General features: G+C 49.0%; 1 protein-coding gene across 4 annotated transcripts in view; it reads left to right on the top strand.

Annotated features, from left to right (window-relative positions):
* The window catches only part of ntng2b (netrin g2b), a 126884-nt gene that overhangs the window by 32603 nt on the left and 69228 nt on the right, over positions 1-25053 (top strand). For all 4 annotated transcript variants that reach the window (XM_082956180.1, XM_082956187.1, XM_082956184.1 and 1 more), the window contains one exon: positions 4398-5041. In XM_082956180.1, coding sequence (XP_082812306.1) covers positions 4398-5041 — 644 coding nt within the window. The remainder of the gene's footprint in view (positions 1-4397; positions 5042-25053) is intronic.

Here is a 25053-nt window from a genome sequence, read left to right as displayed (position 1 = left end):
AACAAATACCAACACACAGCCACTCACACGCAACCCTCCCATACACAACAAAATACTTCCCCCCTCCCTGATTATCTAAGAAACAGAGAGGTCAGACAATAAGGTCAAGTGCATAATTTAGTGCATCACTGCTCAGTTCCACACCAGTTTCAGATGTGCTTGTAAAACCACAAATACACAAACACTGTATTTGCATAATTCTCTACACAGACCCTCCGTCACTCTGTCCTGTATATTGCATTATTGCAGTTCCGCTATGTAACCTACGTGTCCTTGTGTATCTGGGACAGTGTGACAGTGTCAGTTGAGTGTAATCATTTTCAATAGGATTTGGAGGTCAGGGGTCGTTTCCTTAGGGCAGGTCACAAATCCTCTCCAATGTAGGTTGCTGCATCGGAAGCAGGAGGTAGGGGTGGACAAAAATGTGTACCTTTTCTTGACCTAGGGCCAGATTCCGGTTTGAAATCCTGGTTGGAGGATTCCGGATTTCCTGCTGATTTCCTGCTGTTTTCCTGCTGATTTCCTGCTGTTTTCCTGCTGATTTCCTGCTGTTTTCCTGCTGTTTTCCTGCTGTTTTCCTGCTGTTTTCCTGCTGATTTCCTGCTGATTTCCTGCTGATTTCCTGCTGTTTTCCTGCTGATTTCCTGCTGATTTCCTGCTGTTTTCCTGCTGATTTCCTGCTGATTTCCTGCTGATTTCCTGCTGTTTTCCTGCTGTTTTCCTGCTGTTTTCCTGCTGATTTCCTGCTGTTTTCCTGCTGATTTCCTGCTGTTTTCCTGCTGATTTCCTGCTGATTTCCTGCTGTTTTCCTGCTGATTTCCTGCTGATTTCCTGCTGATTTCCTGCTGTTTTCCTGCTGTTTTCCTGCTGTTTTCCTGCTGTTTTCCTGCTGATTTCCTGCTGTTTTCCTGCTGTTTTCCTGCTGTTTTCCTGCTGATTTCCTGCTGATTTCCTGCTGTTTTCCTGCTGATTTCCTGCTGATTTCCTGCTGATTTCCTGCTGATTCCTGGAATCTTCCAATGAGTTTTGGGAAAGTTTCTAGGGTTTTGCAACCCTAGTTGTGTATTATGGAGTAGCAAGCTGTTGTGTTTCACAGGCATCTCTCACTGTTTTACTGTGTTGTGTCTGTGCCTCGTTGTGTTACGTCTAATAAGAGGGTGATATCAGCAGTAGTTAATGAGGTTATCTGAGAGGAAATAAGCGTGCCACGTCTCCCTAGTGAGAGTGGGAGGATCTCATCTAATGTTGTTGTTGGGAGAAAGACCCAGTCGTTTCAGTATTAAGTCATAGCCACCCACACGGTTAGATCTTCTATAGCAGGGCTGTTCAATTCGGTAGCCTCAAGATATCTTGTACTGCTAGTTTTTCCATTCTTCCTCTCTTAACAAGGATTGATGGCCTGGAACACTAGGGCCGTGTTCAGCAGAAACAAACATTTTGAAATGGTGTGATAAATCGTCCAACAACAACAAACATACATTTCTGTTTCAAAAACTTGTTCTACTGTGTGCCCTACTGAACCCAACACAGCTGGGTGAGGATAACACAGTGCCACCGACGCGGCCCGCTACCATGGACAGTAGGCTCTCCTTCTCCGTGGCCGACGTCAGTAAAACATTTAAATGTGTTAACCCTCGCAAGGCTGCCGGGCCAGACGGCATCCCTAGCCGCGTCCTCAGAGCATGTGCAGACCAGCTGGCTGGTGTGTTTACAGACATATTCAATCAAACCTTATCCCAGTCTGCTGTTCCCACATGCTTCAAGACGGCCACCATTGTTCCTGTTCCCAAGAAGGCAAAGGTAACTGAACTTAATGACTATCGCCCCGCAGCACTCACCACTGTCATCTAGAAGTGCTTTGAGAGACTAGTCAAGAATCATATCACCTCCACCTTACCTGCCACCCTAGACCCACTTCAATTTGCTTACCGCCCCAATAGATCCACAGACGATGCAATCGCCATCACTCTTCACACTGCCTTATCTCATCTGGACAAGAAGAATACCTATGTAAGAATGCTGAATATTGACTATAACTCAGCATTCAACACCATATTACCCTCTAAGTTCATCATTAAGCTCGAGGCCCTGGGTCTTAACCCCGCCCTGTGCAACTGGGTCCTGGACATCCTGACGGGCTGCCCCCAGGTGATGAAGGTAGGAAACATCACCTCCAGTCTCCTGATCCTCAACACTGGGGCCCAACAAGGGTGTGTGCTCATCCCCCTCCTGTACTCCCTGTTCGCCCATGACTGTGTGGCCAAGCACTCCTCCAACTCAATCATTAAGTTTGCAGACGACACAACAGTAGTAGGCTTGATTACCAACGATGACGAGACAGCCTACAGGGAGGAGGTGAGGGCTCAGGGAGTGTGGTGCCTGGAAAACAACCTCTCACTCAATGTCAACAAAGCAAAGGAGATGATCGTGGACTTCAGGAAACAGCAGAGGGTGCACCCCCCTATCCACATCGATGGGACCGCAGTGAAGAAGGTGGAAAGCTTCAAGTTCCTTGGCATACACATCACAGACAAACTGAAATGGACCACCCACACAGACAGTGTGGTGAAGAAGGCACAACAGAGCGTCTTCAACCTCAGGAGACTAAAGAAATTTGACTTGTCACCTAAAACCCTCACAAACTATTGAAAGCATCCTGTCAGGCTGTATTACCGCCTGGTACGGCAACTGCACCGCCCGCAACCGCAAGGCTCTCCAGAGGGTGGTGTGGTCTGCCCAACGCATTACCGGGGGCAAACTACCCACCCTCCAGGACACCTACAGCACCCGAGCCACTGCCTGATCACCTCGCTATCATCCAGAAGGCGAGGTCAGTACAGGTGCATCAAACATGGAACCGAGAGACTGAAAAACAGCTTCTTTCTCAAGGCCATCAGACTGTTAAACAGTCATCACTAGTACATTAGAGGCTGCTGCCAGTAGGCATAGACTAGAAATGGGCACTTTAAGGAATGGAACACTAGTCACTTTAATAAGGTTTACATATCTGGCATTACTCGTCTTATGTGTATATACTGTATTCTATACTATTCTACTGTATCTTAGTCACTTAATGTTTACATATCTTGCATTACTCATTACTCGTCTCATGTTATAATGTTTTCTAAACTATTCTACGGTATCTCATTTACTTAATAATGTTTACATATCTTGCATTACTCATCTCATATTTATATATTGTATTCTATACTATTCTACTGTATCTTAGTCCGTTCCCTTCTGACATCACTCGTCCATATTTATCTAGTCTTAATTCATTCCTACTTAGATTTGTGTGTATGGGGTATACGTTGTGTAATTTGTTAGATATTACTTGTTAGAGCTAGAAGCACAAGCATTTCGCTACACCCTCAATAACATCTGCTAATCGCGCATATGTGACCAATTAAATTTGATTTGGAATCTCTGGGCCAGTCAGTGACATTATTCAATCAATGAACTACTATATTTAAAAAATAATAATATTTCACCTTTATTTAAACAGGTTGAGAACAAGTTCTCATTTACAACTGCAACCTGGCCAAGATAAAGCAAAGCAGTGTGACAAAAAACAACAGAGTAACACATAGGATAAACAAAAGTACAGTCAATAACACAATAGAAACATCTATATACAGTGTGTGCAAATGGCGTAAGGAGGTAAGGCAATAAATAAGCCATAGTAGTGAAGTAATTACAATTTAGCAAATTAACACTGAAGTGATAGATGAGCAGATGAAGATGTGCAAGTAGAAATACTGGTGTGCAAAAAGTAAATAAAAACAATATGGGGATGAGGTAGGTTGTTGGGTGGGCTATTTACAGATGGGCTATGTACAGCTATGTACTATGCAGGAAAGACAACCAGTATGACTACATATCTTCAGGCTAAGATTTGAGTAGTGGTTCTTCTGAGAATAGCTTTTCACAAACTACGTCCAATATGTTTTGCTTATGCTTGTTGTTTTTTTCTATTATCGCAGTGTCATCATAAATCAGATGATTTATAAACTCGGCCTCCACAGAACTGTGACTTGCTTTTGTTATAGGCTGGTTGTGTGCTTTTGACTGACGGTTAGTTTTCTGTGCAGGTGTAGTTCACTGACTTGATTAGAAGGATAAATTCATGCGCATATAAAGTTTCAAGATACCCAATGTTTCAGTCTAAGCTTTGATGATTTTGCCTGACTATAGATTGAAACTGCTATTGTAATAAAATCAGTTTTTTCCAATATCTTGGAAGCAGTGTGTTTTTTTTCAGTCACAGTATATTCCAACTTACCTGCTAGAGACTTGATATGTGAGTGCAACCCTTTACTAGCAACTGATTATCTTGTCCCTCTCTCCTCTTTCCCCTTCTCCCTCCCTCCACTCCCGTCTCTCCTCCCCCTCTCCAGGAGAACCCTTACCTGTGCAGTGATGAGTGTGATGCCTCCAACTCGGACCTGGCCCACCCTCCCCAGCTGATGCAGGACCGCGAGCGCACAGGCCGCATCACCTACTGGCAGACAGTTACATGGTCCCGTTACCCAGAACCCCTCTTGGCCAACATATCCCTGGCCTGGAACAAGAGCCTGGAGTTGACCGATGACATCGCCATCACCTTCGAGTACGGCCGCCCCACCATCATGGTGCTGGACAAGTCCATGGACCATGGTCGCACTTGGCAATCCTACCAGTTCTACGCCGATGATTGTCTAGATGCCTTCAACATGCCGCCGAAGCTTGTCCGTGACCTGTTGCCTGCAAATATTACCCGTGTCATCTGCACTGAGCAGTTCTCACGCTGGGTGGGGTCGAAGAACGATAAGAATGTGAAGTTCGAGGTTCGTGAGCGTTTTGCGGTGTTTGCCGGACCGAGGTTACTCAACATGGACAGCTTGTACACGCGCATGGAGAGTATGAAGGGCTTGAGGGACTTCTTTACCTTCACTAACCTCCGGCTGAGGCTGCTCCGGCCAGCCCTGGGGGGAACGTACGTGCAGAGAGACAACCTGCTCAAGTACTTCTACGCTATCTCAAACATTGAGGTGCCCGCCAGGTAAGAGAGGGTATAATTTCGTATTTATTTATTTTTTGTACAGTTTGGGGGGGGGGGGGGGGGGATCAGCTTTGAAATTGCAGATAGATTGTTCCAAGTTCCAGCAATGAAATTTTCTGCATCACTTCCAATCCCCCGAATATATTTTTTGTAAATATATACAGTGCATTCGGAAACTATTCAGACCCATTGACTTTTTCCACATTTTATTACGTTACAGCCTTATTCTAAAATGGATTAAAAATCTACACAATCTACACACAATAACCCATTAATATCAAAGTGAAAACATGTTTTTAGATATGTTTGCAAATAATCTAAAAATAAAAAACAGAAAAATTACATTTACATTGGTTTTCAGACCCTTTACAGTGAGGGAAAAAAGTATTTGATCCCCTGCTGATTTCGTACGTTTGCCCACTGACAAAGAAAGGATCAGTCTATACTTTTAATGGTAGGTTTATTTGAACAGTGAGAGACAGAATAACAACAAGAAAATCCAGAAAAACACATGTCAAAAATTGTATAAATTGATTTGCATTTTAATTAGGGAAATAAGTATTTGACCCATCTGCAAAACATGACTTAGTACTTGGTGGCAAAACCCTTGTTGGCAATCACAGAGGTCAGATGTTTCTTGTAGTTGGCCACCAGGTTTGCACACATCTCAGGAGGGATTTTGTCCCACTCCTCTTTGCAGATCTTCTCCAAGTCATTAAGGTTTCGAGGCTGACGTTTGGCAACTCGAACCTTCAGCTCCCTCCACAGATTTTCTATGGGATTAAGGTCTGGAGACTGGCTAGGCCACTCCAGGAACTTAATGTGCTTCTCCTTGAGCCACTCCTTTGTTGCCTTGGCCGTGTGTTTTGGGTCATTGTCATGCTGGAATACCCATCCACGACCCATTTTCAAGCCCTGACTGAGGGAAGGAGGTTCTCACCCAAGATTTGACGGTACATGGCCCCGTCCATTGTCCCTTTGATGCGGTGAAGTTGTCCTGTCCCCTTAGCAGAAAAACACCCCCAAAGCATAATGTTTCCACCTCCATGTTTGACAGTGGGGGTGGTGTTCTTGGGGTCATAGGCAGCATTCCTCCTCCTCCAAACACGGCGAGTTGAGTTGATGCCAAAGAGCTACATTTTGGTCTCATCTGACCTAAACAATTTCACCCAGTTGTCCTCTGCCAATGAACATCTGAATGATTCAAACTTCAGACGGGCATGTATATGTGCTTTCTTGAGCAGGGGGACCTTGCGGGCGCTGCAGGATTTCAGTCCTTCACGGCGTAGTGTGTTACCAATTGTTTTCTTGGTGACTATGGTCCCAGCTGCCTTGAGATCATTGACAAGATCCTCCCGTGTAGTTCTGGGCTGATTTCTCACCGTTCTCATGATCATTGCAACTCCACGAGGTGAGATCTTGCATGGAGCCCCAGGCCGAGGGAGATTGACAGTTCTTTTGTGTTTCTTCCATTTGCGAATAATCGCACCAACTGTTGTCACCTTCTCACCAAGCTGCTTGGCGATGGTCTTGTAGCCCATTCCTGCCTTGTGTAGGTCTACAATCTTGTCCCTGACATCCTTGGAGAGCTCTTTGGTCTTGGCCATGGTGGAGAGTTTGGAATCTGATTGATTGATTGCTTCTGTGGACAGGTGTGTTTTATACAGGTAACAAGCTGAGATTAGGAGCACTCCCTTTAAGAGTGTGCTCCTAATCTCAGCTTGTTACCTGTATAAAAGACACCTCGGAGCCAGAAATCTGATTGAGAAAGGGTCAAATACTTATTTCCCTCATTAAAATGCAAATCAATTTATTACATTTTTGACATGCGTTTTTCTGGATTTTTTTGTTGTTATTCTGTCTCTCACTGTTCAAATAAACCTACCATTAAAATTATAGACTGATCATTTCTTTGTCAGTGGGCAAACGTACAAAATCAGCAGGGAATCAAATACTTTTTTCCCTCACTGTTCAAGCACCTTTGGCAATGATTACAGCCTCCAGTCTTCTTGGGTATGACACTACAAGCTTGGCACACCTATATTTGGGGAGTGTCTCCCATTCTTCTCTGCAGATCTTCTCAAGCTCTGTCAGGTTGGATGGGTAGTGTTTTTGCACAGCTATTTTCCGGTCTCTCCAGAGATGTTCGATCGGGTTCAAGTCCGGGCTCTGGCTGGACCACTCAAGGACATTCAGAGACTTGTCCCGAAACCACTAATGCATTGTCTTGGCTGTGTGCTTAGGGTCGTTGTCCTGTAGGAAGGTGAACCTTCGCCCAAGTCTGAAGTCCTGCGCGATCTGGAACAGATTTTCTTCAAGGATCTCTCTGTACTTTGCTCCGTTTATCTTGACCTCAAACCTTACTAGTCTCCCAGTCCCTGCCGCTGAAAGACATCCCCACAGCATGATGCTGCCTCCACAACGCTTCCCCGTAGGGATGGTGCCAGGTTTCCTCCAGACGCTACGCTTGGCATTCCAACTTAAAAAAGCAATTTCATCAATTTTAGAATAAGGCTGTAATTTAACAATATGTGGGGGGAAAAAAATGTCAAATGGTCTGAAAACTTTCTAAATGCTCTGTATATCTATTTTTTAAATATACAGTACCAGTCAAATGTTTTGACACACCTACTCATTCAAGGGTTTTTATTTATTTGTACTATTTTCTACATTGTAGAATAATAGTGAAGATATCACAACTATGAAATAACACCTATGGAATCATGTAGTAACCAACAAAGTGTTAAAGAAATCAAAATACATTTTAGATTTTAGATTCTTCAAAGTAGCCACCCTTTGCCTTGATGACAGCTTTGCACACACTTGGCATTTTCTCAGCCAGCTTCACATGGAATGCTTTTCCAACTGTCTTGAAGGAGATCCCACATAATATGCTGAGCACTTGTTGGCTGCTTTTCCTTCACTCTGCAGTCCAACTCATCCCAAACCATCTCAATTGGGTCGAGGTCAGGTGATTGTGGAGGCCAGGCACTTCATCACTCTCCTTCTTGGTCAAATATCCCTTACACAGCCTGGAGTTGTGTTGGGTCATTGTCCTGTTGAAAAACAAATGATAGTCCCACTAAGCTAAAACCAGATGGGATGGTGTATCGCTGCAGAATGCTGTGGTAGCCATGCTGGTTAAGTGTGCCTTGAATTCTAAATTAATCACAGACAGTGTCACCAGCAAAGCACCCCCACACTATCACACCTCCTCCTCCATGCTTCACGGTGGGAACCACACATGCAGAGATCATCCGATCACCTACTCTGCGCCTCACAAAGACACGGCGGTTGAAACCAAAAATCTCAAATTTGGGCTCATCAGACCAAAGGACATATTTCCACCGGTCGAATGTCCACTGCTCGTGTTTCTTGCCCAAGCAAGTCTCTTCTTCTTATTGGTGTCCTTTAGTAGTGGTTTCTTTTCAGCAATTCGACCATGAAGGTCTGATTCACGTAGTCTCCTCTGTACAGTTGATGTTGAGATGTGTCTGTTACTTAAACTTTGTAGCATTTATTTGAGCTGCAATTTCTGAGGCTGGTAACTCCAATGAACTTATCTTCTTCAGCAGAGGTAACTCTGGGTCTTCCTTTCCTGTGGCGGTCCTCATAAGAGACAGTTTCATCATAGTGCTTGATGGTTTATGCGACTGCACTTGAAGAAACTTTCAAAGTTCTTGAAATTTTCCGCATTAACTGACCTTCATGTCTTAAAGTAATGATGGACTGTCGTTTCTCTTTGCTTATTTGAGCTGTTCTTGCCATAATATTGGTCTTTTACCAAATAGGGCTATCTTCTTTAAACCACCCATACATTGTCACAACACAACTGTTTGGCTCAAACGCATTAAGAAGGAAAGAAATTCCACAAATTAACTTTTAACAGGGTACACCTGTTAATTGAAATGCATTCCAGGTGACTACCTCATGAAGTGTTTGAGAAAATGCCAAGAATTTGCAGTGCTGTCATCAAGGCAATGGGTGGCTACTTTGAATAATCTAAAATCTATTTTGATTTGTTATCTTAATTTCCACAATTAACGATTAATATGCGTAGTAATGTAGGCAGTTCATGCAAAGGATTGTTACCTACCTATAACCAGGTTTGCCATTACAAAAATTACATTTTTGGCAAGCAATTATTGTTTTAACAAACAATTATTGTGATTCATTCTATATTGTCCCTAACATCATGACCCCCTAGCAACAGATGTGGGATACACACACACACACACACACACACGCTCCCCCCACAAACAACCACAAGCTCAGATGTTCAAGTTGTTCCATTCCTGAGCCCAACTCAAGAAAGGACTTGATGTGCGAATGCATATATGTAACCGATGTGAAATGGCTAGCTAGTTAGCGGGGTGCGCGCTAATAGCGTTTCAATCGGTGACGTCACTCGCTCTGAGACCTTGAAGTAGTTGTTCCCCTTGCTCTGCAAGGGCCGCGGCTTTTGTTGAGCGATGGGTAACGATGCTTCGAGGGTGGCTGTTGTCGTTGTGTGCAGAGGGTCCCTGGTTCGAGCCCAGGTAGGGGCGAGGAGAGGGACAGAATCTATACTGTTACATATACATTTGTAGCTGTTTGTAAAGGCATGCAAAATTGAATAAGAATGGGGAGATTTGATTAACCAATGTTAAGTCCTAGCTGATGGAGCTCAGAAAAACCCTCTTCCCCTGAAACACACACACGCTGGTCCCTTTGTGACCATTTTTCCAACCATCTCTATGCAGTCAGACCACAATAACTTGCCCCCTCTCTGATTGTCTGAGTGTGATCCCCTCCTCATGGGTTACTGCACCTAGTGTTGCCAGCACTGCCACTACCTTGGTGGGGGCTCCACACCGGCTAGGTACAAGGTCGTCAAGGTTCTCATTAGCAGCTTTGAGAAATTCCTTGTATATTATGCTCTCCCATCAGGGGGCTTTGGCTTTGTAGGACCAACCCTGCCAGGCAGGCTCAGACTCTTGAGGGGGTGGTGCTGCTTTAGTGGGTCTCTGACCTCATTTATCTTTCTGTCTTTGCTGCGTATAGGCTACCTACAGTAGTCCATAAAACAGATAAGGACTTCTCCTTAGTGTACGGGTTGCTCAGGTGGGTGTCTAGGGTATAGGGTTGGGGACTGTTCCATCATGATAGGACAATAAATAAATAAACATTATTTATAATTTATTTTAAAATGTACAGTTGAAGTCGGAAGTTTACATACACTTAGGTTGGAGTCATTAAAACTCGTTTTTCAACCACTCCACAAATGTCTTGTTAACAAACTATAGTTTTGGCACATCGGTTAGGACATCTACTTTGTGCATGAGACAAGTAATTTTTCCAACAATTGTTTACAGACATATTATTTCACTTATAATTCACTGTATCACAATTCCAGTGGGTCAGAAGTTTACATACACTAAATTGACTGTGCCTGTAAACAGCTTGGAAAATCCCAGAAAATGATGTCATGGCTTTAGAAGCTTCTGATAGGCTAATTTACATAATTTGAGTCAATTGGAGGTGTAACGGTGGATGTATTTCAAGGCCTACCTTCAAACTCAGTGCCTCTTTACTTGACATCATGGGAAAATCTAAAGAAATCAGCCAAGACCACAGAAAAAAATTGTGGAACTCCACAAGTCTAGTTCATCCTTGGGAGCAATTTCCAAACGCCTGAATGTACCACATTCATCTGTACAAACAATAGTACACAAGTATAAACACCATGGGATCACGCAGCCGTCACACCGCTCAGGAAGGAGACGCGTTCTGTCTCCTAGAGATGAACGTACTTTGGTGCGAAAAGTGCAAATCAATCCCAGAACAAGATGCTGGAGGAAACAGGTACGAAAGTATCTATATCCACAGTAAAACAGTCCTATATCGACATAACCTGAAAGGCCACTCAGCAAGGAAGAAGCCACTACACCAAAACCGACATAAAAAAGCCAGACTACAGTTTGCAACTGCACATGGGGAATATGATCGTACTTTTTGGAGAAATGTCTTCTTGTCTGATAGAACTGTTTGGCCATAATGACCATCGTTATGTTTGGAGGAAAAAGGGTGAGGCTTGCAAGCCGAAGAACACCATCCCAACCGTGAAGAACAGGGGTGGAGCATCATGTTGTGGAGGTGCTTTGCTGCAGGAGGGACTGGTGCACTTCACAAAATAGATGGCATCATGAGAAAGGAAAATGATGTGGATGTATTGAAGCAGCATCTCAAGACATCAGTCAAAGCTTGATCGCAAATGGGTCTTCCAAATGGACAATGTGGGGTCATTGTCGGAGGTTGGAGGGAGGGAGGAGGAGAGGAGAGGAGAAGGGGGTTGGAGGGAGGGGGTAGGAGAGGAGAAGGGGGATGGAGGAAGGGAGGAGGGGGGGATGGAGGTGAGGAGAGAAGGGGGATGGAGGAGAGGAGAAGGGGGATGGAGGGAGGGAGGGAGGGATGGAGGGAGGGAGGGAGGGAGGGAGGGAGGGAGGGAGGGAGGGAGGGAGGGAGGGAGGGAGGGAGGGAGGGAGGGAGGGAGGGAGGGAGGGAGGGAGGGAGGGAGGGAGGGAGGGGATGGAGGAGTTTAAAGGTATTTGGCTAAGGTGTATGCATACTTCCAAAGTTGTGGCAAAATGGCTTAAGGACAACAAAGTCAAGGTATTGGAGTGGCCATCACAAAGCCCTAACCTCAATCCTATAGAAAATTTGTGGGCAGAACTGAAAAGCGTGTGCGAGCAAGGAGGCCTACAAACCTGACTCAGTTACACCAGCTCCGTCAGGAGGAATGGGCCAAAATTAACCCAACTTATTGTGGGAAGCTTTTGGAAGGCTACCCAAAACATTTGGGCTATCTGAAGTTAAACAATTTAAAGGCATTGCTACCAAATACTAATTGAGTGTATGTAAACTTCTGACCCACTGGGAATGTGATGAAAGAAATAAAAGCTGAAAGAAATAATTCTCTCAACTATTATTCTGACATTTCACATTCTTAAATTGAAGTGGTGATCCTAACTGACCTAAGATAGGGAATGTTTACTAGGATTAAATGTCAGGAATTGCGAAAAACTGAGTTTAAATGTATTTGGCTAAGGTGTATGTAAACTTCCGACTTCAGCTGTATATCCCATTTGTGCACAAAATGGAAAGCTCTCTCTGTCACAACTTCTTCTCGCAGACACACATGGGCTCTTCCATTTGCAACCATTTCCCTTTTTCACTTAACTCCACACTTTTCCAAACACAAAAGCACACGCCCCACCTTCTATCATAATACACCCGCACATACCCACATACTGTGCCTTCTAGGGAGGAGGAGAGGAGAAGGGGGATGGAGGAGAAGAGGAAGGGGGATGGAGGAGAGGAGAGGAGAAGGGGGATGGAGGGAGGGAAGAGGAGAGGAGAAGGGGGTGGAGGGAGGGAGGAGGGGAGGAGAGGAGAAGGGGGTTGGAGGGAGGGAGGAGGAGAGGAGAGGAGAAGGGGGTTGGAGGGAGGGGGGAGGAGAGGAGAAGGGGGATGGAGGAAGGGAGGAGGAGAGGAAGGGGGATGGAGGTGAGGAGAGAAGGGGGATGGAGGAGAGGAGAAGAGGGAGGGAGGGAGGGAGGGAGGGAGGGAGGGAGGGAGGGAGGGAGGGAGGGAGGGAGGGAGGGAGGGAGGGAGGGAGGGAGGGAGGGGATGGAGGAGTTTAAAGGTATTTGGCTAAGGTGTATGTAAACTTCCGACTTCAACTGTATATCCCATATGTGCACAAAATGGAAAGCTCTCTGTCACAACTTCTTCTCGCAGACACACATGGGCTCTTCCATTTGCAACCATTTCCCTTTTTCACTTAACTCCACACTTTTCCAAACACAAATTCACACGCCCCACTTTCTATCACAATACACCCGCACATACCCACATACTGTGCCTTCTAGGGAGGAGGGGAGGAGAGAAGAAGGGGGTTGGAGGGAGGGAGGGAGGGAGGAGGGGAGGAGAGGAGAAGGGGGATGTAGGAAGGGAGAGGGGAGAGGAAGGGGGATGGAGGTGAGGAGAGGAGAAGGGGGATGGAGGTGAGGAGAGGAGAAGGGGGTGGAGGGAGGGAGGGGAGAAGGGGGATGGAGGAGGGGAGGAGAGGAGAAGGGGGTGGAGGGAGGGAGGGGAGAAGGGGATGGAGGAGGGGAGGAGAGGAGAAGGGGGTGGAGGGAGGGAGGGGAGAAGGGGGATGGAGGAGGGGAGGAGAGGAGAAGGGGGTGGAGGGAGGGAGGGGAGAAGGGGATGGAGGAGGGGAGGAGAGGAGAAGGGGATTGAGGAAGGGAGGGGAGAAGGGGATGGAGGAGGGGAGGAGAGGAGAAGGGGGTGGAGGGAGGGAGGGGAGAAGGGGATGGAGGAGGGGAGGAGAGGAGAAGGGGGTGGAGGGAGGGAGGGGAGAAGGGGGATGGAGGAGGGGAGGAGAGGAGAAGGGGGTGGAGGGAGGGAGGGGAGAAGGGGATGGAGGAGGGGAGGAGAGGAGAAGGGGATTGAGGAAGGGAGGGGAGAAGGGGATGGAGGAGGGGAGGAGAGGAGAAGGGGATTGAGGAAGGGAGGGGAGAAGGGGATTGAGGAGGGGAGGAGAGGAGAAGGGGGTGGAGGAGGGGAGGAGAGGAGAAGGGGGTGGAGGAGGGGAGGAGAGGAGAAGGGGATTGAGGAAGGGAGGAGAGGAGAAGGGGGTGGAGGGAGGGAGAGGAGAAGGGGATTGAGGAAGGGAGGAGAGGAGAAGGGGATGGAGGAGGGGAGGAGAGGAGAAGGGGATGGAGGGAGGGAGGGGAGAAGGGGGATGGAGGAGGGGAGGAGAGGAGAAGGGGGTGGAGGGAGGGAGGGGAGAAGGGGGTGGAGGAGGGGATTGAGGAAGGGAGAGGAGAAGGGGATTGAGGAAGGGAGGAGAGGAGAAGGGGATGGAGGAGGAGAGGAGAAGGGGATTGAGGAAGGGAGGAGAGGAGACGGGGTGGAGGAAGGGACAAGGGGAAGAGAGGAACTGTGCCTTCTATGTCCTCTGTTTGCTGTGTTTTATATCTACCATTTTGATTCAGTACTTTTGTGTTCCAGTTCCTTATATTTGAAGATGTATTAATTAAATAATTATCCTTTCTTCTAACGCTGTCTTATCTATTTATAAATACTGTAAATAGATGTGGAATACTAATTATTTTACAACATTCCCTATCTGGAATGGTGTAGTTATTTCTTTATCAATTGTTGTATTTGATTGTTTTCCAGTTTTTTTTATTACAATCCCTACCATGTATAGTATTGGGTGTTCCATTATTTGTCTCCTCTATGGAAATATAGTAATATTTAGAATAGCCATGGAGTAGTCTTCGTGTCTCAGAACAATTGGTTATCAATATACAGTTTATCGACTATGAGCGCTACACGTTTCCCTTTTAATCTATTAACCTTGAAGAGTGGCTACAGAACTTTGCGCCGTTCTACAATTTCCTTCGGGTACAATTGAGTTACTAATACATGCTAAACAGAGGGTAGTGTTCAGCGAGAAAACGTTTTGATACGGAGTGAAACTGGGAGGTACTGCCTGAACTATATCCAATAAGAACACTGATTTTCATCCCTTCTGAACATGACCTAGGTGTTTCACAAGGAAGAGTGTTGGCTGCTGGCTAAATTAGTTCTCTTCACGGTTCACACACAGAAAATAGTTCAAACACGTCTCTGATGTCTGTTTAGAATGCTGTTTAAATCGCTCTGACATTCAAACACTCTCACACACCCTAACATACATAACCACACTAATGCTGGGTCCTTTACACTGACCCTCTCTTTACTCTTTGTGAATCCTACTACACCCGCTGTCATTGGTCTAATACGGCGTGATGATGAACAACACTAACACACAGCCTTGGTGGTCGTAAACCTGCGTCCACATCTAACGTGGTGCTGCGGTGCCGGGCGGGAACCGGGAACCTTTTACACTGCAACTTTGTGACAGTGAGGGATGGCTTTCACCGTCGCACTGCCTGCTTAGCATCAACAAGTCATCTCTCCCACCTCTCAGAATGATTATTCCAATCAATATGGCAGGGTGACATTTGAATGGTATTTAACATCCACGTTGGGATGGAGGGAGGCAGAAGGGGTTGGAGGGAGGGAGGAGGAGAGGAGAAGGGGAATGGAGGGAGGGAGGGAGGGAGGGAGGGAGGGAGGGAGGGAGGGAGGGAGGGAGGGAGGGAGGGAGGGAGGGAGGGGAGAAGGGGGATGGAGGAAGGGAGGGGGAGAGGAGAGGAGACGGGTTGGAGGGAGGGAGAGGAGAGGAGAGGAGAAGGGGGTTGGAGGGAGGGAGGAGGGGAGGAGGAAAGGAGAAGGGGGATGGAGAAAGGGAGGAGGAGAGGAGAAGGGGGATGGAGGTGAGGAGAAGGGGGATGGAGGGAAGAGGAGAGGAGAAGGGGGTGGAGGGAGGGAGGGGGGAGGAGAGGAGAAGGGGATGGAGGGGAGGAGAGAAGTAGGGGATGGAGGAAGGGACGAGGGGAAGAGAGGAGAAGTGGGATGGAGGTGTTTAGCGTGATGAGGAAATAAGTGAGAAACGTGCGAGTAAAGGATTGTGTTGAGGAGGTGTTGGTTGCCAGAAGAGAGAAGGAGAGGATGAGTTCTTGAGTGGATGCTGACACAGTCCCACAGGCCCCTCTCAGCCCCACAGTCCCCTCTCAGCCCCACAGTCCGCTCTCAGCCCCACAGTCCCCTCTCAGCCCCCCAGTCCCCTCTCAGCCCCCCAGTCCCCTCTCAGCCCCCCAGTCCCCTCTCAGCCCCACAGTCCTCTCTCTCAGCCCCACAGTCCTCTCTCTCAGCCCCACAGTCCTCTCTCTCAGCCCCACAGTCCCCTCTCAGCCCCCCAGTCCCCTCTCAGCCCCACAGTCCCCTCTAAGGTCCCTCTCAGCCCCACAGTCCCCTCTCAGCCCCACAGTCCCCTCTCAGCCCCACAGTCCCCTCTCAGGCCCCAGGCCCCTCTCAGCCCCACAGTCTCCTCTCAGCCCCCCAGTCCCCTCTCAGCCCCCCAGTCCCCTCTCAGCCCCCCAGTCCCCTCTCAGCCCCACAGTCCTCTCTCTCAGCCCCACAGTCCTCTCTCTCAGCCCCACAGTCCTCTCTCTCAGCCCCACAGTCCCCTCTCAGCCCCCCAGTCCCCTCTCAGCCCCACAGTCCCCTCTAAGGTCCCTCTCAGCCCCACAGTCCCCTCTCAGCCCCACAGTCCCCTCTCAGCCCCACAGTCCCCTCTCAGGCCCCAGGCCCCTCTCAGCCCCACAGTCTCCTCTCAGCCCCCCAGTCCCCTCTCAGCCCCCCAGTCCCCTCTCAGCCCCACAGTCCTCTCTCTCAGCCCCACAGTCCTCTCTCTCAGCCCCACAGTCCTCTCTCTCAGCCCCACAGTCCCCTCTCAGCCCCACAGTCCCCTCTCAGCCCCACAGTCCCCTCTAAGGTCCCTCTCAGCCCCACAGTCCCCTCTCAGCCCCACAGTCCCCTCTCAGCCCCAGGCCCCTCTCAGCCCCACAGTCCCCTCTCAGCCCCACAGTCCCCTCTCAGCCCCACAGTCCCCTCTCAGCCCCCCAGTCCCCTCTCAGCCCCCAGGCCCCTCTCAGCCCCACAGTCCTCTCTCTCAGCCCCACAGTCCTCTCTCTCAGCCCCACAGTCCTCTCTCTCAGCCCCACAGTCCCCTCTCAGCCCCACAGTCCCCTCTCAGCCCCACAGTCCCCTCTAAGGTCCCTCTCAGCCCCACAGTCCCCTCTCAGCCCCACAGTCCCCTCTCAGCCCCACAGTCCCCTCTCAGGCCCCAGGCCCCTCTCAGCCCCACAGTCTCCTCTCAGCCCCCCAGTCCCCTCTCAGCCCCCCAGTCCCCTCTCAGCCCCACAGTCCTCTCTCTCAGCCCCACAGTCCTCTCTCTCAGCCCCACAGTCCTCTCTCTCAGCCCCACAGTCCTCTCTCTCAGCCCCACAGTCCCCTCTCAGCCCCACAGTCCCCTCTCAGCCCCACAGTCCCCTCTCAGGTCCCTCTCAGCCCCACAGTCCCCTCTCAGCCCCACAGTCCCCTCTCAGCCCCACAGTCCCCTCTCAGGCCCCAGGCCCCTCTCAGCCCCCCAGTCCCCTCTCAGCCCCCCAGTCCCCTCTCAGCCCCCCAGTCCCCTCTCAGCCCCACAGTACCCTCTCAGCCCCACAGTCCCCTCTCAGGCCCCTCTCAGCCCCACAGTCCCCTCTCAGCCCCACAGTCCCCTCTCAGGCCCCTCTCAGCCCCACAGTCCCCTCTCAGCCCCACAGTCCCCTCTCAGGCCCCTCTCAGCCCCCCAGTCCCCTCCCAACCCCACAGTCCCCTCTCAGGCCCCTCTCAGCCCCCCAGTCCCCTCCCAACCCCACAGTCCCCTCTCAGGCCCCTCTTTGCCCCACAGTACCCTCTCAGCCCCACAGTCCCCTCTCAGCCCCACAGTCCCCTCTCAGGCCCCTCTCAGCCCCACAGTCCCCTCTCAGGTCCCTCTCAGCCCCACAGTCCCCTCTCAGCCCCACAGTCCCCTCTCAGGCCCCTCTCAGCCCCACAGTCCCCTCTCAGCCCCACAGTCCCCTCTCAGCCCCACAGTCCCCTCTCAGCCCCACAGTCCTCTCTCTCAGCCCCACAGTCCTCTCTCTCAGCCCCACAGTCCTCTCTCTCAGCCCCACAGTCCCCTCTCAGCCCCACAGTCCCCTCTCAGCCCCACAGTCCCCTCTAAGGTCCCTCTCAGCCCCACAGTTTCCTCTCAGCCCCACAGTCCCCTCTCAGCCCCAGGCCCCTCTCAGCCCCACAGTCCCCTCTCAGCCCCACAGTCCCCTCTCAGCCCCACAGTCCCCTCTCAGCCCCCCAGTCCCCTCTCAGCCCCCAGGCCCCTCTCAGCCCCACAGTCCTCTCTCTCAGCCCCACAGTCCTCTCTCTCAGCCCCACAATCCTCTCTCTCAGCCCCACAGTCCCCTCTCAGCCCCCCAGTCCCCTCTCAGCCCCACAGTCCCCTCTAAGGTCCCTCTCAGCCCCACAGTCCCCTCTCAGCCCCACAGTCCCCTCTCAGCCCCACAGTCCCCTCTCAGGCCCCAGGCCCCTCTCAGCCCCACAGTCTCCTCTCAGCCCCCCAGTCCCCTCTCAGCCCCCCAGTCCCCTCTCAGCCCCACAGTCCTCTCTCTCAGCCCCACAGTCCTCTCTCTCAGCCCCACAGTCCTCTCTCTCAGCCCCACAGTCCTCTCTCTCAGCCCCACAGTCCCCTCTCAGCCCCACAGTCCCCTCTCAGCCCCACAGTCCCCTCTCAGGTCCCTCTCAGCCCCACAGTCCCCTCTCAGCCCCACAGTCCCCTCTCAGGCCCCAGGCCCCTCTCAGCCCCACAGTCTCCTCTCAGCCCCCCAGTCCCCTCTCAGCCCCCCAGTCCCCTCTCAGCCCCACAGTACCCTCTCAGCCCCACAGTCCCCTCTCAGGCCCTTCTCAGCCCCACAGTCCCCTCTCAGCCCCACAGTCCCCTCTCAGCCCCCTCTCAGCCCCACAGTCCCCTCTCAGCCCCACAGTCCCCTCTCAGGCCCCTCTCAGCCCCACAGTCCCCTCTCAGCCCCACAGTCCCCTCTCAGGCCCCTCTCAGCCCCACAGTCCCCTCTCAGCCCCACAGTCCCCTCTCAGGCCCCTCTCAGCCCCCCAGTCCCCTCCCAACCCCACAGTCCCCTCTCAGGCCCCTCTCAGCCCCCCAGTCCCCTCCCAACCCCACAGTCCCCTCTCAGGCCCCTCTTTGCCCCACAGTACCCTCTCAGCCCCACAGTCCCCTCTCAGCCCCACAGTCCCCTCTCAGGCCCCTCTCAGCCCCACAGTCCCCTCTCAGGTCCCTCTCAGCCCCACAGTCTTAGAATGGAGAGGCAGAGAGAAAGGGAAAGTAAGGGGATATATATATATATATATATATATATATATATATATATATATATATATATATATATATATATATATATATATACAGTACCAGTCAAAGGTTTGGACACACCAACTCATTCAAGGGTTTTTCTTTATTTTTACTATTTTCTACATTGTAGAATAATAGTGAAGAGATTAAAACTATTAAATAACACATGGATTCATGTATTAACCAAAAAAGTCAAAATATATTTTACATTTTAGGTTCTTCAAAGTAGCCACCCTTTGCCTTTATGACAGCTTTGCACATGCTTGGCATTCTCTCAACCTGCTTCATGAGGTAGTCACCTGGAATGCATTGCAATTAACAGGTGTGCCTTGTTAAAAGTTAATTTGTGGAATTTCTTTCCTTAATGCATTTGAGCCAATCAGTTGTGTTGTGACAAGGTAGGGGTGGTATACAGAAGATAGCCCTATTTGGTAAAAGACCAAGTCCATATTATGGCAAGAACAGCTCAAATAAGCAAAGATAAACGACAGTCCATCATTACTTTAAGACAGGAAGGTCCGTTAACGCGGAAAATTTCAAGAACTTTTAAAGTTTCTTCAAGTGCAGTCGCAAAAACCATCAAGCGCTATGATGAAACTGTCTCTCATGAGGACTGCCAAAGGAAAGGAAGACCCAGAGTTACCTCTGCTGCAGAGGATAAGTTTATTAGAGTGCACCTCAGATTGCAGCCCAAAGAAATGCTTCACAGAGTTCAAGTAACAGACACATCTCAACATCAACTGTTCAGAGGCTCTCTATATATATAGAGAGAGACAGAGAGAAACAGAGACAGAGAAAAGAGGGAATGAAATATACCAAGGCACCTGCTAAGGCCTGGAGTTTTTCCTGCCCAGGTATAGCCTAGATGTAGATCCTAGAGTATCCTGGTTAGTACCCTGCCCAGGTATAGCCTAGATGTAGATCCTAGAGTATCCTGGTTAGTACCCTGCCCAGGTATAGCCTAGATGTAGATCCTAGAGTATCCTGGTTAGTACCCTGCCCAGGTATAGCCTAGATGTAGATCCTAGAGTATCCTGGTTAGTACCCTGCCCAGGTATAGCCTAGATGTAGATCCTAGAGTATCCTGGTTAGTACCCTGCCCAGGTATAGCCTAGATGTAGATCCTAGAGTATCCTGGTTAGTACCCTGCCCAGGTATAGCCTAGATGTAGATCCTAGAGTATCCTGGTTAGTACCCTGCCCAGGTATAGCCTAGATGTAGATCCTAGAGTATCCTGGTTAGTACCCTGCCCAGGTATAGCCTAGATGTACATCCTAGAGTATCCTGGTTAGTACCCTGCCCAGGTATAGCCTAGATGTAGATCCTAGAGTATCCTGGTTAGTACCCTGCCCAGGTATAGCCTAGATGTAGATCCTAGAGTATCCTGGTTAGTATCCTGCCCAGGTATAGCCTAGATGTAGATCCTAGAGTATCCTGGTTAGTATCCTGCCCAGGTATAGCCTAGATGTAGATCCTAGAGTATCCTGGTTAGTACCCTGCCCAGGTATAGCCTAGATGTAGATCCTAGAGTATCCTGGTTAGTACCCTGCCCAGGTATAGCCTAGATGTAGATCCTAGAGTATCCTGGTTAGTACCCTGCCCAGGTATAGCCTAGATGTAGATCCTAGAGTATCCTGGTTAGTACCCTGCCCAGGTATAGCCTAGATGTAGATCCTAGAGTATCCTGGTTAGTACCCTGCCCAGGTATAGCCTAGATGTAGATCCTAGAGTATCCTGGTTAGTACCCTGCCCAGGTATAGCCTAGATGTAGATCCTAGAGTATCCTGGTTAGTACCCTGCCCAGGTATAGCCTAGATGTAGATCCTAGAGTATCCTGGTTAGTACCCTGCCCAGGTATAGCCTAGATGTAGACCCTAGAGTATCCTGGGTAGTATCCTGGTTAGTATCCTGCCCAGGTATAGCCTAGATGTAGATCCTAGAGTATCCTGGTTAGTACCCTGCCCAGGTATAGCCTAGATGTAGACCCTAGAGTATCCTGGTTAGTATCCTGGTTAGTACCCTGGTTAGTATCCTGGTTAGTACCCTGGTTAATATACTGGTTAGTATCCTGCCCATGTATAGCCTAGATGTAAGTCCTGACCGTAGCCATCTCCCAACCCAATTAACCCTGCCCAATATGTCACTTACTAACATCCCCCTAATTTCCCCTAATCAAATACAATACCTTTATCAGTCATTTTGTGAGTTTCCACTAGGGCCACATAGTCAATACTTATGTTCAGTAGCTACTGTATAAGTTGCTTTGCACAAAAGCGTCTGTTAGCTAAATAACTGTACTATATTATCATTGCCTTACCTACAGAACGTACCTCATCTCTCAGTCTCTCCCCTAATATCTATGTCCATAGAGAAGCTGCTGTATAATAATATCCATCTATAACAATACAATACTGTCTGTGCTGCTGGATCCGGTATCAAGGGGAGCCAAATATAGCCCCCATAGGAATGACATCTTCCTCCATCACCGCCCGTAACATAATCACTAATCAATGCTGTTATTCTGGGATGCCTGGGTGATGGGGGGAGGTCGGTGGGCCGGCAGGCCGGCGGGGGGGTCTCCCGGACACTACTGTATAATCGGAGGTGTCTGATGCTTACCGTTGGATATCGATTTCTGGAGGCCAGGCGATTAGTCAATGCTCCCTCTGGACAATAAGGCTGAACCATCTCATCTGGCACAGAACATATTGGGTTTTCCAAACTGTTCAGGAGAAGATTTGAATAATGAATATTCACCCGTTGCGCAGGCACAGCTGGGACCGCTCGAGGTGAAATGGGTTTATATTATTAAAAAGAAGACCAAATGGGGCTCTTCTTAGTCCAGGTCGCCGTGGTAATGAGATGATGGCAGTGATATCGACGGCCAAGAGAGGTAGAGAAGTAGAGTCACTTCCTTAAGGGCTTGTGTGTCCCCTGCACTCCTCAGGTGATGGAGGGATGGAGGAGTGAGAAGGTTGGAGAAGTGGGAGAGAGGTGATGGAGGGATGGAAGAAGTAGCTGTCTGTCTATCTACATGTTTTTATATTCTTCACTATTCATTTGTGACTTGCTCACACAAATGTTTGAAGTAGCATAGTTCTCATAGTTGACTCTTATTATCGGCCTATATTATCCAGGCAGATAATACCAGTGAGGTTAAATTATTTTCTTAAGGACATTTAGTCCTATTCAGCTACTGTAGATATACCATGCTTGGGCCTACTGTACTTTCTAGTCATATAAAAACGGTGCTATCCCTTCGTTGTTGAGGACCACACTAACAGAAGCACTCCATTTTCATTTACATCATCAGTGAAATCATTCAAATCTGTGAAATCCTATTCAGAGGTACCCCACTCACTGTATGACTGGAGCTCTAAGACCCTGCCCTCCCCCACCATCTCATTCTCTCTCCCTCTCCTTCTCCCTCCCACTTCCTCCCCCTCCTTCTCTCTGGGCCACCAACAGCTACCATTCTAAACCGTTCTAGACTGTATAATGTATTTGGATTAAGACTGTGCACAGTCGTGGATTGGACCTTTCTAATGGAATAGGAGGCAGGTCGTAGAGTAGGTCTGTATAATGGAATCAACATCCCGGCTTAGAGCAATACAGGAAGAGAAGAGAGAGCCACCTAAGTGGATTACAGGCCCAAGACTGAGAGCCATGTCGGGGCCAGAGACAGACGAGGATAAGGGCGAGACCCACATTTGTCTCCCTGGTAATCCGACATAGGGCAGAAAGCATAGGGCAGGGTGTCAGGCTATAGGTGGAATCAGGATGTTACCGCCACCAACTCCAGGGTCTGATTGAATTGGTTGGCTGAGATTTAGGGGTATAGAGGAGATGAAGTACTCACAGAGCCCTCTCTGATCCTTCTTTACTCTATAGGCCATTACTGTTAAAGGAGAATGGATAGTGCTGTATGTTTTTATTGTTTGATAATGGAACAGGTAAGTGTTTTGGAGACCAGAAAGGTCATGATGAAGAGTTCAGAGGTATCTGTGAATATGGTTTGATGAGGAGTGCAAGATCACAAAGTGTTTATTTTGAACCAATAGGATTAATGCCTCTGTAAAAAGGCAAACAGAGGGCACAATTTTCCTGTCGCAAAGACAGTTGCGCTGTGAGCTAATGCATAGTGTAAGTAATGCGCCACACGCAATGCAATCCTGGGGCACAGTAGAATTTTGCAGTGCATTAGTTCACAGCACAGCTGAGGTAAATATCACCCTAAGACTTTCTTAGTTAAGTTTGAACAGCCCTATTCCCAAGTTGAGGGACCCGCTTTTCCCCCTCTTTACTTTCCCAACACATGTTTGAGACAAAATCACCTAAAACTACCTGAAACCATATGTCCCTAGGATTAATGTTAATGCTAATGTCTGAGTCCTGGGAGTGGGAGTAGTGTTTTTCAGATGAAGGTGTTGTATGGTGCCTGTTTGGAGTATTTCTTCCTGTAATACCTGCCCCCTGCAGAGTAAGATGAGCTCCTGGGTCCCTCAGTCTCCTTCTACCGAGCTGTTGGAGTTGGTAGGGCTGGTTGGATTCTGTGGGAGTTTTCTGTGAGACAGGGAGTTCTGTGGGAATTTTCTGTGAGAAAGGGAGTTCTGTGGGAGGAATCTGTGAGACAGGGAGTTCTGTGGGAGGAATCTGTGAGACAGGGAGTTCTGTGGGAGGAATCTGAGACAGGGAGTTCTGTGGGAGGTATCTGTGAGACAGGGAGTTCTGTGGGAGGTATCTGTGAGACAGGGAGTTCTGTGGGAGGTATCTGAGACAGGGAGTTCTGTGGGAGGTATCTGTGAGACAGGGAGTTCTGTGGGAGGTATCTGAGAGACAGGGAGTTCTGTGGGAGGTATCTGTGAGACAGGGAGTTCTGTGGGATGTATCTGTGAGACAGGGAGTTCTGTGGGAGGTATCTGTGAGACAGGGAGTTCTGTGGGAGGTATCTGTGAGACAGGGAGTTCTGTGGGAGATATCTGTGAGACAGGGAGTTCTGTGGGAGGTATCTGTGAGACAGGGAGTTCTGTGGGAGGTATCTGTGAGACAGGGAGTTCTGTGGGAGGTATCTGTGAGACAGGGAGTTCTGTGGGAGGTATCTGTGAGACAGGGAGTTCTGTGGGAGGTATCTGTGAGACAGGGAGTTCTGTGGGAGGTATCTGTGAGACAGGGAGTTCTGTGGGAGGTATCTGTGAAACAGGGAGTTCTGTGGGAGGTATCTGTGAGACAGGGAGTTCTGTGGGAGGTATCTGTGAGACAGGGAGTTCTGTGGGAGGTATCTGTGAGACAGGGAGTTCTGTGGGAGGTATCTGTGAGACAGGGAGTTCTGTGGGAGGTATCTGTGAGACAGAGAGTTCTGTGGGAGGTATCTGTGAGACAGAGAGTTCTGTGGGAGGTATCTGTGAGACAGGGAGTTCTGTGGGAGGTATCTGTGAGACAGGGAGTTCTGTGGGAGGTATCTGTGAGACAGGGAGTTCTGTGGGAGGTATCTGTGAGACAGGGAGTTCTGTGGGAGGTATCTGTGAGACAGGGAGTTCTGTGGGAGGTATCTGTGAGACAGGGAGTTCTGTGGGAGGTATCTGTGAGACAGGGAGTTCTGTGGGAGGTATCTGTGAGACAGGGAGTTCTGTGGGAGGTATCTGTGAGACAGGGAGTTCTGTGGGAGGTATCTGTGAGACAGGGAGTTCTGTGGGAGGTATCTGTGAGACAGGGAGTTCTGTGGGAGGTATCTGTGAGACAGGGAGTTCTGTGGGAGGTATCTGTGAGACAGGGAGTTCTGTGGGAGGTATCTGTGAGACAGGGAGTTCTGTGGGAGGTATCTGTGAGACAGGGAGTTCTGTGGGAGGTATCTGTGAGACAGGGAGTTCTGTGGGAGGTATCTGTGAGACAGGGAGTTCTGTGGGAGGTATCTGTGAGACAGGGAGTTCTGTGGGAGGTATCTGTGAGACAGGGAGTTCTGTGGGAGATATCTGTGAGACAGGGAGAGGCTAAAAACTTGTGAAAAAACAACAACAACAAAAATCCATTGAATATTAAATAAATATTTATTTAAAGCAAAAAACAAAGAAAAAAGTAACATGTGTTGTACAAGTAGGCAGGTGATTTC

Source organism: Salmo salar, chromosome 01, assembly GCF_965601325.2.
Source record: "Salmo salar chromosome 01, fSalSal1, whole genome shotgun sequence".
Taxonomy (NCBI): domain Eukaryota; kingdom Metazoa; phylum Chordata; class Actinopteri; order Salmoniformes; family Salmonidae; genus Salmo; species Salmo salar.
The sequence above is the reverse complement of the archived record's forward strand: the minus strand, read 5'-3'. Positions and strand labels throughout refer to the sequence as shown.